Raw genomic sequence first — 16,311 nt, forward strand, 5'->3', positions numbered from 1 at the left:
CACTGAAAACTGACCAACCACATGCAGAAGATTAAAACAATATTCCTACCTATCACCATACAAAAAGATCAGCTCTAAACGAATCAAAGACCTAAATGTAAAACCTCAAAGTATAAGAACCTTAGAAAATGCAGGAGATACCCTTATGGAAATTGGAACTGGCAACCAATTCCTGATCAAAACCCCAAGCGCCCATGCCATAAGAGATAAGATAGACAAGTGGGACCTCATCAAACTGACAAGCTTCTGCAAAACCAAAGAAACTATCAAGAGAGTGGGGAGACAGCCCACAGAGTGGGGAAAAAAATATTTGTCAACTGTATGTCTGACAAAGGACTATGGAATCTACAAGGAACTCAACATGCCAAAAAGAAAAAAACAAACAGCCCCATTACAAAGTGGGCAAAAGATATGAATAGACAGTTCTCAAAAGAAAATGTATGAGCAGCCAACAGATACATGAAAAAATGCTCAGCTTCACGAGTCATCAAAGAAATGCAAATTAAAACTACACTGAGGTACCACCTAACTCCAGTCAGGATGGCTATCATCAATAACTCAAAAAACAATAGATGCTGGAGAGGATGCAGCAAAAAGGGAACACTTCTAAACTGTTGGTGGGAGTGTAAACTAGTACAGCCTCTGTGGAAAACAGTGTCGTGATTCCTAAAAGATCTAAAAACTGAACTTCCATATGACCCCGCAATCCCCCTACTGGGAATATACCTGGAAGAACTCAAATCACTCTATAAAAAAGATACTTGCACATGTATGTTTATTGCAGCATTGTTCACGGTAGCAAGAACATGGAACCAACCATGCTGCCCATCAAAAGAGGACTGGATTTTTAAAATGTGGTACAATACATGATGGAATGTTATGCAACCATAAAAAAGAACAAAATCATGAACTTCACAGCAACCTGGTTGAACTTAGAGTCTATAATACTGAGTGATCTTTCACAGAAACAAAGAACTGAGAATCACATGTTCTCACTCATAAGCAGACCTTGAACAATTATCATAATACTATAAGAGAATGATTGGCAGTAATGGGAAACTACCGGGAGGGGGGCGGGGAAGCAGGATTGACAGTAGTGGGAATCTGCCTGGGGAAGCGGGTGCACACCTCATTAATAAGGGTACCTTATTAATAATGAACATTTGTATACCTAACCCTGAATTGTACCCCACATCTTTAAAATAAAAACAAAATTAGAAGGGGAAAAAAGGCACTGAAAAGGAAGAGCAAATAGAAATTTGCAAGCAAGAGAAAGAACTGAACACTTACCGAACACTTAGTATAAGCATTGTACTAAGTTTTATATATATATATATATATAATATATATATATTTGTTGACCGCTCATACATTACATGTGTGTGTGTGTGTGATTTCATCATGTGAACTGCAAGTTTTAAGTATAAAAGAGTAGTTAAATGGCTCCAGAGGTTCACATCCTAACTTTACCATTCACTAGCTCTGTGAGCTTGAATAAATTTTCTATTTTTTAGATTAATGTAACTCATTGTACCTCACAGGGTACTGTGAGTACCATGTAAGAGAACAAATTTAAAGTTACATAGCTGGTTGTATTGTCAACCAATGAGAGTTGTTATTATTTCTTGTGTCTTTTATAATATGTTTCCCCCCACAGAAAGCCCCATGAGTCCAAAGACCATACCAATTTTAACAGTTTTGTTATTTGATTCTCAGTTTTATTAACAACTGAATATTTCTAATGTCTGCATGTTAGTAGGAACTCAATTAATATTGACTGAATGATTAAAGGATCTCATTCCATTCATACATCCATACCTGTGGGTACCCCTTTGGTCTTTCTTAAAGAAGAGGGGATGAATTATCATATGCATACTGATCAATTTAAGCCTCCTTGGTTTTCATAAGAGGATGTCATTTTAAACTACAGTTTAATGGCCTGTTAAAAGATATAGCTCTGTATTTAACTAGCTGGGTGCTTGCTAGAAGCCTGTCTCTAATTCATTGCTGTCCAGTAATTGTTAAAAACTAAGTTGAGAGAAACTATAATTAGGAAGGAATCTTGAAAGATACAGTCTATTCACTTTTTCAGAAAATGCCAAACATGTTTGACTGTATCTTTCAAGACTCCTTGAGTCTACTGTAAGTACTTGATACACAATCCTCATTTAATCTTCATGATAACATGAAGAGACAGGCACTAAGTATTGCTAACTCCATTTTTCAAATGAAGAAACTGAGGCACAAAAAAAAATAGGTTGCATACCTGGTAAGCAGCAGAGCTCGTTTCTAACCTCAGCAGTCAGTCCCATAGTCTTAAGCTTTCATTGTACTGTCTTTCTCAAGTTCAACCAAGACTGAATTGTAATGCCCACCTCGTCGATTCTATCCTACAGTCTTATTCTTGTAAATTTCCCTATACTAAGCCTGTATTAAGTGGATATGAGGTCTCATATTTAAAAAACAGCATCATCATACTCACGACTGAGTCATTTATCCTGTCACATCCTTTATTAGAACCTAAAGAAAGAACTCCTATCTGGTCATTATGTCAGAAATATTCTATTTATCCTCAACCATTGGTTTGGTTTTTATCCTATAACTGTTGTGAAATGTGTAACTGACCAACATTTTCTTATTGCATCGACATTAGACAATTTACATTCAAGTGTATAATTCCTATCTCTACACTCAAGCTTGTATGGTAGTTTCCAATGTCATACTTATTTCCTTTCTTCTTCCATTCTAGCTTATTACTGACACTAGCTTACTTTATTTGATGAAAATTGATTTTGGGAATAAAATGAGAATACATAAACATTCTTTTTTTTTTTTTTTTTTGAGTTGGAGTATCACTCCGTCGCCCAGACTGGAGTGCAGTGGCCACTCCCGGCCACCGCAGCCTCGACCTCCTGGTCTCCGGCGATCCTTCCACCTCAGCCTTCCGAAATTACAGGCACGCACTACCATGCCCGGCTGATTTTTTAATTTATTGTAAAGATGAGGGCTCGCCAAGTTGCCCAGGCGGGTCTCGAACCCACCGGCTCAGGCAATCCACTCACCTCAGCCTCCCAAAGCACAGGGATTACAGGCTGAGCCACCGAGCCCAGATACATAAACATTCTTCAATGCAACTTTATGAGATAGTTATCATTAACCTTCACACAGATGAGGAAACTGGCACTTAGAGGCATGTAAATAAAGTTTCCACATATGTACTGCATAGTTTAATGCTTAGTAATTATGCTGACTTATATTTGTCACTTGATTTTTTTCCCAGGCCACGTTGATTTGTGTAGAGAGATGCATCACATGTACAGTGATTATTTCAGGTTCACCCTTGTGAGCTGTGTAACTGTATGTAATTTATGTAATCTCTCTGTGCCTGTTTCTTATCTCTAAAATGGAGATAATAATGTCTTCCACAAACAATGATTGGGCATATCAAGAGTTAATTTATGAGACTACTTACAACTACTCCTGGAAGGTGTACATAGTGTAACCTTACCATCTCTACCTCCGCCTCCTTTTCTTCCTCCCTCTCCTCCTCCTCAGCTCTTGCCTCTTATTTATGGAAAACCTCTAGCCACTCTCAAAGAGTCACAGTTATTTCTTTTTTTTTTTTGAGTTGGAGTCTCACTCTGTCGCCCAGACTGGAGTGCAGTGGCCGTTCCCAGCCACCGCAGCCTCAACCTGCTGGGCTCAGGTGATCCTTCCACCTCAGCCGTCTACGTAGCTGGAACTACAGGCGCGTGCTGCCATGCCTGGCTAATTTTTGATTTATTGTAGAGATGAGGTCTCGTCAAGTTGCCTAGGAGGGTCTCAAACCCGCAGGCTTAGGCAATTCACTCACCTCAGCCTCCCCAAGCGAGGGATTACAGGCTGAGCCACTGAGCCCAGTTGGGTCACAGTTATTTCAGAGGGTCCCCAGTGAGGTCTCACTATCTGTTTTCTCATGTGCTTCCCCTCTAGCCTACTATTGGTTTCCACTTGGATGCTGCTTGAGGGTTTCCCACCCTTCCCCTTGTATGCATCCATTGATACTTGTGATTAGATGTTCTTTCTCAATACTGAAAAACATGCAGATCCTTAGAGTTTGCTAGTCCCTGGGGTCCTAAGACATTGCTTTTGCATCACAACCATGTCAATTCTTACCACCTAAGCTCTGATGCTATTCCTTCTGCCCTGAATTTACTTCATCCCCTCATCCTATTAATTGAACACATGTATTCATGGGGCTAGGCCAAAGCCAATACCCTAAACAGATACTGTGCTGCCTTTTTCACCCTCTTGCACTCCCTTCTCCCTCATGCAGTAGTCTCCCCTTCCCTAACAGTTCACCAGACACGTGCAGCAATGTATGAATCCCACTTAAGATCTGCTGACACCCTCCCACGGATCACTGTCTGCTCCCTATGTTGGAGAGCACTCCCCAGTTGGATAAAAAATTATTTGGGGTTGGAGGCCACGTTTGAGAATTCCTTACCTTCACAGCAGTGAACATTGATGTGTTAGACTCGGTTCAGAGGCAGCTTAAGAAGAGGTGTTGATTGATTGGTTAAACAAGTATTGATAGCTCATGGCTGAACCAGAATGAGAAACTTCTTTAGGCAGGAAAACATTCATTATTTCAGTTAGGGTGACTAAGCACCTCAGTTTGTTCAGGAGCTTCCCAGTTGTAGCACTGAATGTCCTATTCTTCAGGAAATTCCTAAGTCCTGGACAAACTGGATGGTTGGTCACCTAGCACTAGCACTAGGATTCTCCAGTTTGAAATATGCCCCTTCCACTTGAGACCAGATATCCATCCTCTCATTCTAACCTCATGTGTCTGCTTCACCCCCAGGACACACACTGTCACAGTAGTCATGCCACCATTATCAGGTTCCCTGTTCCCTCACTTGGATCAGGTCATATAGATTAGTGGTGCACAATTCCTCCAGATTTTACGGTCTGCTAGAAAATGTTCTTGTCCTTTCAACTGCTCCTCTCGGCTTTCTGACTCTCTCAGTTATTGCTCTTTGTGACATTTTTACTTTTCTCTAATCAGCCAAGGGCCTGGGTGGAAATACAGTACTTTCAACCACGAGGGGCTAAATTTCAGATATGGCTAGCATCTGCCTTCTGAATCTTTGTGGAATGATTAGCCCTTAACATATTTTCTCATATTGTATTTGATTGTCATCCTTGGGCAGTGACAGCTGAGGAATCCCTTGTATGTGAGCTTTTTATACCTTGTTATACTCTCACAGTCATAATTGCTTCTTTCACACTGATATCTCCAACCCTTCTACCAGTACTTGGGCCCAGCACAGCCTTACCATCTGCTCATGTGACACCAACATTATGCCCTCCCTCCATGCATTCCTAAATGGGGCTGGGGAGGCAGCAGAAATGGCAAGTATGCCAGCTGGCACCAGTGACACAAGCCTAGACAGTGATGAATCATGGCTTAGGACGGGGAGGAAAAGGGGGGAGTGTGCGAATGGCTAATTGTGCAGCATCATCAGTGCAGTGAAGCAGACCTCTTTGCTCATGGAGGGGGAATCAATGTGCGTTGTTTCTGTTCCTGTAGCAAATGCATCAGATTTTTAAAAAATATATCGTCGCACATTTCAGGAAGCTGGGGCGGCAGCATCACTTGAGGCCAGGAGTTCAAAACCAGCCTGGGCAACAAAATGACACCCTCTCTATAACAACATAGACAAACAGACAGATATTGATACATATTACATAGATATAGATATGGTCAAAAAAGAATCTTCAACAGAAAAGAAACTAGAAACCGAGATTGGAATTGTTCTATTTGTGCTTCTATACATCTCTAAATGACTAATTATTTGAGGAACTTTTCAGGGAGTTTGAGGATTGCTTGCAAATGACAGAGAGGAGTTGCTGGCTGCTTAGGGGAAGAGCCAAAGCAAACTGATTCATACTGGTGGGTCAGTTCTGTCGCATAAGCCGCTAAAGCTCCCACATACCACTACCACACTTCAAGTGTCCAAGGTTCTCTATTCTTTATGTCCTGCAATTGATTGATTCATTCATTCATGCAGTTCTCTCTGAATGCTGCTTTCAGAAGTAAATCAATCAGGCAGCAGCTGTTCAAGATTTGTTCTATAGATTTCAAATTTAGACATATGTTTTTTGTTATTATTGATTTTGATGTTAAGACATTTCTATATTTTAAAAGTATCTATTCTTTGCATTGTAGTGAGTCCTTTTCATATATGTCTTTGTTTTTACTTCATTTTTACCTTTCCACTTTTTTTAAGAGGAGGTGGCAGCACAAAAGTACCCAGTAAAATACAGTACTCATCCTGAATAGAGGAAGCTAGATGCCATTTTTGGTTTTTGTTTCTTTTTTATCCAAAATCCCTCATAAAGTCTGCCTAATTCTAAAGCAGATATTTCCCAAGAGCTTATGAAGCAAGAGTGAGAAATGTGTTTCCAGCCTCATAGGTGAGATAGATACACAAGATCCAAGATCAGCCCTGTGCAAGGGACAGAGATGGCTCCAGAGGTAGAACCTTAAAGCTGTTGGAATCCAGTGTTATTTCATCTTCAGAACATTCAAGTTAGCAAGCTAGGTTTTTTCCCCATCAGATCAGCTCACTTGACTAGTCGAGCATGAAAGAAATATAAACATCATACCTTTGACTTTATAAACCAACTGTAGGCAAGAGCACCCATTAGCAGGGGCAGCTTTCAAGCACCTCTCAGTCTTATAGGAAACATACTTATCTAAGTCTCTTCTCTGTTGCTGTAATGAAAAGAAATAAACCAATTACTTGAAACATCTGAGATGGCTGGCATAAAAATTGAGGATTTACACATGGTAACAATAAACAACTTAAGGCATGGAGAAATGCATGGGAGTGTCCAGATGACTGAATGGTTAGAAAGTGTGAAGGGAGATCCACGGGGCAGAAAATGCCAGATACTAGAAAAATATAATTCTTGTAGTGCCAGAAATAAGTCATGTGCAAGGGATATGAATGAAGAGTATGATTTGTGGCCTACCTGGAACAAAAGGAACTGTGGTGATGGAAGTGGCTAAATGACAAAGACCTTATATCACATAGGAGCTTGCATTGAGACCCATTACAACTGGGAGATAGGAAAGTCTTCTGAGCCAGAGAGGAAAGGTATTGGAAGAAGAATTCTTAATCCAAATGACCTTTAAAGAAAATGACACTATTTGCTATGGTGAGGAAGAATTGCAAAGGTGCTGTCCCAGAATAGAGGCTGCACTGCCTCCAAAGAATGGTTTAGAGTGTGGCAGACTTTAAGGGCTGTGCTTCAATGTTCTGGCTAAGGTAACGAATATGAAAACGGATGAGAATGGCAAACATTGCCTCTCTGCCTGGAACTGAGCTACTTTGTCTTCCCCATCTCTCGCCATCTTTTTGTATATAATGCAGTTTTGACATCCTGATACAGTTAGTGTTTTGTTTTTTTTCCCTGGAGAGCAGGAAATGTGGGTTTTTAGTCCTGACTTTAATACTATGTGACCTTGAGTTAGTCATGAGAACTAGAGTAAGAACTTGAGACTTCCTAAACAATGAAAAGATTATGGTTTCCTCTCACTGCCCTATCTATACTTCTAAATAAAAACAATTTTAAGCCTTAGACAAAGATGTCATACCAATTTCTGGGTTTTTTTTTAACATAATAACTTTGCCATTAAACAAGTTAACATTTAAAAATATTTTTTCTCCATTTTAATTTTCCTGCCTTGTTAATGCACAGTCTAAGTACAAGTTTCATTTACTTATTGGATAATCAAACAGTGATCAGTTCCATCTTTGGGGCCTTACTTTTCTCATCTGTGAAATAAAGTGTCAGATGGGAAGAACTCCAAGATCTCTTCCATCTTAAGTTTCTTGATGTCATAACCACAATGAGCTAATTTTATCTATATTTATCACTTTCTTATCTTAGTATCTTTGTGTTTTTCTAATATGAATGAAAAAAATCAGCTTGTGTTTTCACATTCCCTCAATTCCATATACCTATTAAAAGCTTTAGCTAACCCTCAGTGAGCAATGAGGATATTTGAATCAAAATGAAAGGACAATTGTGTCTATTTTTACATCTAAATTTTATGAAGGTTATATGTCTATAATAAGATATGATCATCAGCAAAGCCCTTGATTTACTGGTGGGAATTATTTTGGAATAAAGGAAGAACCATTTTGGAAAAGAATAAGAATCGTGTAGAATACCTGCCAATAATTTAGGGTGTAGAAATTTCCCTTAATTCTTTTAGGTTTTAACTTTCCTGTTCATTCCTTCATTTGTTTATTCCTTCATTTATTCATGATTCACCTACCTCATATATTTTATAAGGTAAGTCTACCTCTAATATGTTATAACATTTCTCGTGAACAGGTCTCACATATCTTTGTCTTGCCAACTCTTATACCACTGGCCTTTGACTTGTCACCCTTGTCCCAAATGGATATATTGCCTTGGTTCCTATGCATACTCTGAGGGGGCAGCAGCAGGGGCTGGGTCTCTCCACAAGTCTGGCTGGGATCTGCCTTTCAGACGGGAGCTGCTCATTATTTGCTGGAAGGTTTATAGAACAGATGTTACAAGGCAGACAACCAAGCACACACACTCCCAGAGCGCACTGCGCCAGGCACGCACACACTCGCCAATACCAATATCAGGAGAGCCGCTGCTGGGGTGATGGAGGGAGTGTGCTCTGAGGGGCGAGGGCTGCTCCGAAGCCCTGCTAATGTCTCTGTGTGGCCATGCTGTATTTTCAGCTTGTCATCATGGCCGGGACAGTGCTGCTTGCCTACTACTTCGAATGCACTGACACTTTTCAGGTGCATATCCAAGGATTCTTCTGTCAGGACGGAGACTTAATGAAGCCTTACCCAGGGACAGAGGAAGAAAGCTTCATCACCCCTCTGGTGCTCTATTGTGTGCTGGCTGCCACCCCAACTGCTATTGTAAGTACAGAAATAGACTTCCTTCCTTATTGTCAGATACCCAAGAATATTTCCTGTCTGCTTTTTCTCTCTTTTCCCTCTTCCTGGGCACTTACCAGCAGCCTTATCAGTGGTATCCCATTTCAGCCAAAACAGAGTGAATGGAGCTCTGCATAAAAACTCATTAAAATAGGTCTTGTATTTTATAGGTTGCTTTTGCTTTTTTTGTGTCTACATTTTTTAAAAGATAGGTTTTTTTAAAAGCATGTGTGGATATCATAAATCAACAGGCATGATTGGCTAGTGTATTAAGAATAGCCACTGTGCTCTTGAAAAAAAAATATGCTGTGGGTTGTGTATTCAGAGGAAAGCCTGAATGTAAGTGTTGATGATGATAGAAAGGCTCAGATCAGAGTAGAATAGAATCCCCTGGGCCGGTATCTCCTGCTGTTCTGTTTGAACTTCCAGAGAGGCCAGAGATGAGAGAAATTGCTTGATCCGATGTTTGCTGTGTTTCATTCTTGATGGCTCTGGCTCTGTTCACATTACATCACAGTCAATTAAATTGCAACTTTACTTTCATTTTTTTCGTTTTCTCTCTCATGAGGCAAAAAAATTAGCCAGACAATCCTGTAGGGAGACTGCTTAAGAGCATAAAGTTTACGAATATGTGTTGTCTAGTCAAATGATTTAACCCTTAGCCATTTTAATTTTTATTTCATGATATTTTGTGGGAGTTTTAAAGTAAACGTTTCTGTATCTAAACATGCCACAAGGTCTGATGAGTTGGCATGTAATCTCAGTTCCTAATCCCCTTTTCTCTTCTAATGGCTTCCTCCCCCCAATTCTCCTTCCTCCTTACCTACCCTCTAGTTTCTCTTTTGGGCAATCATAAAAATATTGACTAGCATACTGAGGAATTAACTGATTGCCCAGACATTCAGTTTAAATGTTATTTTCTTTGCTAATGTTTTACTTGCTTTAAGATAAGAAATTGAATAGAATTTTGAGGAGAAATAATATAAACATAATAAGTTTATCTGAATCACTGATCCTAGTTTCAACAAAGCCTCCCTCCCTTAAACAATAAGACCATGCTGTAGTATTAAGGTCAGCATTGAAAAAGCTGCAATATGATGTAATAGAGTGGTTAAAAACATAAGTTTTGCAGTACTTGGATTCATATCCTGGATGTGTGACTTTGGGCAAGTCACATTACTGTTCCTTCCCTTTCAAAATAAGGACAATTAGCTACCTACTTCATGAGCTATCATGGGGCTTAGAAATGATGTAGCACAGTGCCTGGCATGTGCTAAGTGGTCAGGAGTAGAGAAACAAAAAATCTGGCTGGAAACTGTTTTCTCCCTTTGGGATCACTGACCAACTTCCTCTATCTGGGAAAAAAAAAATGAGATTTCACTGAGGAACTTCATAAGATCTTTTCTGTCCAGTTCCAGAATGATGGCATGCCCTCCCCTCCCCCAGAGGAAGGATAATCTCTATATCCTTTTGACTCACCTGACAAATAAGAGAAAAGTATAGAAGGTACCCTTCCATGTGCCTCACAAGATGACACACTCCACTCCCCAGATAGAAACAATAGGCCAGATTGGATTCTGTCTGAAATGGCTTAATGGTGGCTCTCCCTGGAAGCAGCAGGCATAGACTAGAATTGGATCCTGTTTATTTTCTATTGTATAAGCAAATTATTTCCCTATGTATTCAGACATGCATCCCTGAGTGAGCCACTGACTTAGTAACATATTTGCCTCCCTTCTTTCCAGTCCCAAGAAATATCATATATCATTGTACAGGTCCTCCCATAATTACTTATTGAAATTGCAGAGTTTTTTTTATTTTAAAAAAAAATCTAAGAAAGGCAAGGAAACCTGATTAATAAAAAGTATGAGCAGAAAATTAGAACTAGAAGACAATAGAGTTGATAAATGAAATCAGGAGGTATTATTTGAAGAGTAAAATGTACAGCCCCTTGGGTAGTCTAATATAAGAAAAGAAGTAAAAATAAAGTTAGGAAAAAAATATATACATAAGCAAAAATAAATAAAAATATAGTGTAGACATTTAAAGGTTTATTTAAATTGCATATACTGTTCTGTGCCAACAAATATTTATATCTCAGTAAAATTGATAATATTCTATGAAATGATAGTTTACTAACAATTCCTTATATCAATAAAGAATTTTTAAACGATGTAACAAAGCTGAATAGATGGATAGCAGTAGAATAAAATTTTAAACATGCCTAAAATTTGTCTTAAAAGATACCACTGGGGACACATAATTGTAGAATAATTTTCTTCAAATTTTCAGGAATAAAAAAAAATCACAAACTATTAAAATGTTCCAGAGCCTGAAAATAATGGAAAGCTTTTCAATCCATATTACAAAAGAAGTAAAGTTTAGATTTCAAACACTTCGAAATTAAGTCCACGTAAATATCCACAAAAGCACCCTCAATAGTTACAGTAGTCTTACTTAGGCATGTTGATACAAGCGTATAAAAAAGGATTGGTAGATTTGTCTACCTAAAAATAAAAATTTCTACAAAATGTAAATAAAGACTGCAAAAAGTTTGTAGCATACGAGATTCAAATGTAAATATTCCTAATACTTGTAAAGATGAAATTTCCAAAATAAAAATGAGCAAGGACAAGAATAGACAATTAGCAAAATAAACAATAGTCTGTGTGTATATAAACATTTCTAAATTCATCAGTAATCAAAAAAAATAATTTTTAAAGACATGACCCTTACCCCATATAAAATTGGTAAATATTTTAAAGGAATATAGTCCATGTTGTCAAAGGTGCAGATACTTTCATACGATTCTAATCAAAGTGTAAATTGATATTTTCTTTCTGAAGAACAGCCTCTCAAAGATGTATTAAGAACTTTATAAACTTCAGACCCACGTTATATGTTAAGAAAATGATCCGAGTTTTATATAATTACAATATTTGTGTATAGGGGTATCAGCAATTTTTATAGTGAGAACCTTGGAAGTAGCTAAATATACAATATTAGAAGATTGGTTAAATACATTATAGGGCAGTCATGTTTTTGAAACAATATAGTGATGATACATATTTGTGATTTAATATTTAGGATTTTTAAAGGCCAATATTGTAGGTAAAATCTTTTCCCCTTCTGTAAGAAAATCTGACCTCTTAATTTTCTGGCTCTTTCCCAAGAAAAAGATGATATGTATCAACTATGTCACTAGGCAAAATTGATCCCTGACTGGTGTATTGCATGTGACTTCTCAGAGTTATTACCTGAGGGAGTGCCGTGCTATGACTTCCAGCTGCAGTGACTCTAACTTGGCATGTCTATTGTGGGATCCTGGAAACTATGGAGTTGCTATACCATATATCGACTTCTAAATCCTGGAGTTGCTATACCATATATTGACTTCTACAGGGCATGCAGCTTTTAAGCCTGGGTAAATCCTGAATCCCTCAAGATACGTAAGTAGTCTTCATGCACCTGAGTTGTATGAAGTTGGTTCTGCTGGACCACTGCAAGGACACATGCTGAAGAGAAAGGGGTAATGATACCCTGCTGGCAAGCTGTGGTCCCTTCCAAATAGACCAGTGCCTGATGTAGCCTGTGATTGTCTGTAAGTCTGAATATTTAATAGATTCTGAGAAGATACCTTGTAGGTGTTGCAAGTATAATCCCAAATTTATAATTATATGGAAAGGTTACAGAGAAAAAAATTAAACATTTTCAGCCATCATCTCTGAATGCTAATGTTATAGTTCATTTTTTCCTCTTATACTTTTATATTTTTTTCCAAATTCTATACGAATGTGTATCATTTTTAAACCAAAAGATATGTTTTTAAAACAAATTGTGGACTCCAGATCTTTTGTCAATAATTGTGAAATGACCAAACTAATAAGGCTGGAAAAATGGCAATTCTGATTTCAAAAAAAAATACACACAAATATATATATGGAGAGAGAAACAAAACGTTATTAAAAATTTTCTCTTCTCGTGGGCAAAATGATAGGCCTTCCATTCTAAGATTTCAGCAGAAACTCTTCTCCAGGCTACAGCTTTTAATCGCATCTCTTCCACTGATTCATTTTCTCCAAATGACTTGAATTAAAATAAAATGTAGAACAAATGATCCAATGGGAACCCATTGTTCCAGTGGGATATAGCCAGTGGACAGTGAAGAGAGCACTAAGTACCTTCAGTTTTTTCAAGCTCTCAGTTATTAAATCCTGATTCACTCTTCCCTTTCTTCTGCTTCTCTGGGTGAAAAATATGGCCAACAATGCTAATAAGTCCCCCAAAATATGTGCTGAAGAATATCCTATAAATGATGATGGTATAAATAACATCTTTTAAAATACTTATATTCTGCAGTCATGGCCTAACTTACCTCTTTTCAATTTAACTGGGTTGTTGTAAAGATATCTCAAAGAATATAGAGAAAGTCTGTGGTCCAAATCCCTTCATTTTGAGTTGAGAACTTTGCAACTTAACTAGGTTAGATGCTTTGCTGAAGGTTCCAGCTAGTTCTGTACATGATTAAACAAACAGCTACCCATTTGGTTCCACTTTTTAACCTCCCAAATAAGGGACATTGCTTGGAACCAGGACTGATTACAGCTGACGGGTTAATGGCAGAGAACTGTGTGGCCTTGCCACCCTGCTGACTGTGCTTGATCTTCCCTCAAGATGTAAAACTAAGTGGGCAGCAGCAGGATAGAAAGCAAAAGAATTCTTCTGACGCTCAGGGAAATGTCTTAGGAGCAAGGTGCTGTGTTCACTTCTTCTGGCCCATCCTGGTGAGGTATGGCTTGTGCAGAAAAGCCATTGTTGGGACATGGGGTCACAGATCCCAAGTGCCTACCTCAACCAACACCCCTGCTTCTGAGTATGCATCCTTTATTCCCCTTAGGATGCAGTCATCTTGTCTCAGGTTTGGTCTTACTAAAGAGTCAGGGATCTCGCCTGTAACTTTCAGTACATAAAAGAAGGGGTTAGGCTAAATGACTCCCAAGACCCTTTTATTTTTCAAATTCCATGCGAACTTTAAAAGGAACATTCTGATTGGAATGCTCCAAATGTTAGATTCCAAATTCTCAGGTCACAGTTTTCTTTCTGGAGTTCAATTTTTACACCTCTGTGCCTGATTAAGTGTTTCACAGAACTTCACAATTTTTTATTCCTCCTCAAAACTATCTCCTGTTCTCTCTCCAGTTCAACAGAGGCAGGACTCTTGGGTGATTTGTGTGACACTAATAGCAAGTTTCAGAAAAGTATCTCAGCTTAGACTTGTCCTTAGTTTTCTGTGCATCCTCAAGCACATTAACTATAGAAGAACCTAGCACCTTACAGTGCTGTGTGTTTCTGCAGATGGGCATTAACAACCCCATTCTACAACAGCAGAGGCGCACAAAAAATGCTTGAGGGAAAAGACTCTACTGTGTGTTTCACCTGCCATTTTCTATTTCTTCTTTTGTGCTTTGCTGTCAGAAAAGATCAGCATCATATTGAGACAAGGCCACATGGGATAAACTGCAAAAAAGTCAAAGCCACTGCTGTCCCAGATCTTTAGGAAAGGTTATAGCATGGGGGATTTACTGTAACCAGAACCGTTTAGCCAAAAGTGGCAGCCTGTGCTTCAAAGAAATCTGCAGGGTGTGTTCTGACCACCTGGAAACCTTGGCTAACAACTGCCTCAGGCCTTCTGAATAAACTCACATACTCAGAGTCAAAGGAAGAGAGCCTGTTTGGATAAGAGGATTTACTCAGCAGAGAATCTGATTTACCCTTATTTTATCTCAGCCCCAGTGGCACAAGGCATGAGAAAATGGCTATTAAACCTTTTTCTTGGCCTCACAACGAAGTGACAGGAGAGTATTTAGCATTGAAGTAGGAGAACATTTGACTCCCAGCCTGAGAATTGAAATAGCTCACATTTTGCATGCAAGTGTGCACGCATGCATATATAAGACTCATCTAGAATTTCCTAGGAAAGGAAGAGACAAATACAACTTGATAGAAAGGCACAGTTTGAAGGAAACTGTGAATCTTCATTTGGGTTTTCTGGGCTGTAAGCTCTTCCAGCAAATGTAAAAGCCCAAAGCACAGTGCCGATCACAGAGTAGGCTCTCAATAATGCAAGTTTGTTGGCTGGCTGACGAGGGGCACAGCTGCCGAAGCAAAGGAGACATTGTAGGGCCTTGTACTCCCTCATAATCTGCCTCTTCCAGGCTCTGAACAACCTCATCTGTTGAAACTCCTCTTAACATTTTATAATTCACATCTCTTTCCCTTTTGTGCATTATCACATGACTTCCTCTAAAAAAAAAAAAAAATTCCTACCATGACTACATTTTCTTTGTTGTTAATATACTCAGTGTTTATAGTTTACATTTTTCTGGGAAATATTTATATATATATCTTCGTTAACTATTGTCTGGCTAGGCACGGTGGCTCATGCCTGTAATCCCAGCACTTTGGGAGGCTGAGGCAAGAGAATTGCTTGAACCCAAAAGTTTGAGACCAGCCTGGGTAACAGAGTGAGACCTCATCTCTACAAAAAATTAAAGAAAAAAAAAAATAGCTAGGCATGGTTGCATGTGACTGTAGTCCCAGCTACTTGAGAGACTGAGGTGGAAAGATTACCTGAACAGGGTTTCAAGGCTGTGGTGAGCCATAATTGTGCTACCGCTCTATGGTCAAGGCTACAAAGTAAGACCCCAATTCAAAAAAAAAAAAAAAAAAAGCTGTGGCTTAAAAAAAGCACTAGAAGGGAGGGAAAAAAAATCCATTTTTCTATTTTCTGCCCATATTGCAGATGACTGCTCTAAATCTCCTTTAGAGACTGTTTTCCCCCAACACCATTCCACAAAGAGACATGTCTCTTCTAATGACCAATGACTAGATGATTGTGTTCAGAGACTTGAAAATTTGTTTCTTGCAAAGAATATTGTTTGCCTAAAAATATGTGATGGTCAACTTACTTGGTGATCACAATGTATTTTACTTTTTATACTGAGAGCGATATTTTAAATAACACATTTTAAATTCCCATTCTCTTATACCCACTGTTGAGAAAAAAAAAGGTATAAGAAAAAATACACCTTAGAAATTTATGGTACCATCTTGGTGGTATATTTTATATCAAGTACCGATTGAAGACGCTTAACAAGAGGTGAATGTGGCCTCTAGAGTAAAACCAGTAGAAAGACTCCAGTCTGCAAAACACTTATTATCCCAGTTCCTGAATGATTTTCAAAATGCCACCATCCAAATGGCTTGGGTTCCATTTAAACCTGTGTTTTGAAAGACATAGGAAGTATCTAGAACTGAGTTTCATTAT

General features: G+C 38.6%; 1 protein-coding gene across 3 annotated transcripts in view; it reads left to right on the forward strand.

The window, feature by feature from the left end:
- Positions 1-16,311, forward strand: part of PLPPR1 (phospholipid phosphatase related 1) — a 331,759-nt gene that overhangs the window by 262,365 nt on the left and 53,083 nt on the right. For all 3 annotated transcript variants that reach the window (XM_008054538.2, XM_021710637.1, XM_021710636.1), the window contains one exon: positions 8,778-8,966. In XM_008054538.2, coding sequence (XP_008052729.1) covers positions 8,778-8,966 — 189 coding nt within the window. The remainder of the gene's footprint in view (positions 1-8,777; positions 8,967-16,311) is intronic.

The sequence above is a fragment of the Carlito syrichta genome, unplaced genomic scaffold (assembly GCF_000164805.1).
Source record: "Carlito syrichta isolate Samal-C Ts95f unplaced genomic scaffold, Tarsius_syrichta-2.0.1 Scaffold296304, whole genome shotgun sequence".
In the NCBI taxonomy this organism is placed as follows: domain Eukaryota; kingdom Metazoa; phylum Chordata; class Mammalia; order Primates; family Tarsiidae; genus Carlito; species Carlito syrichta.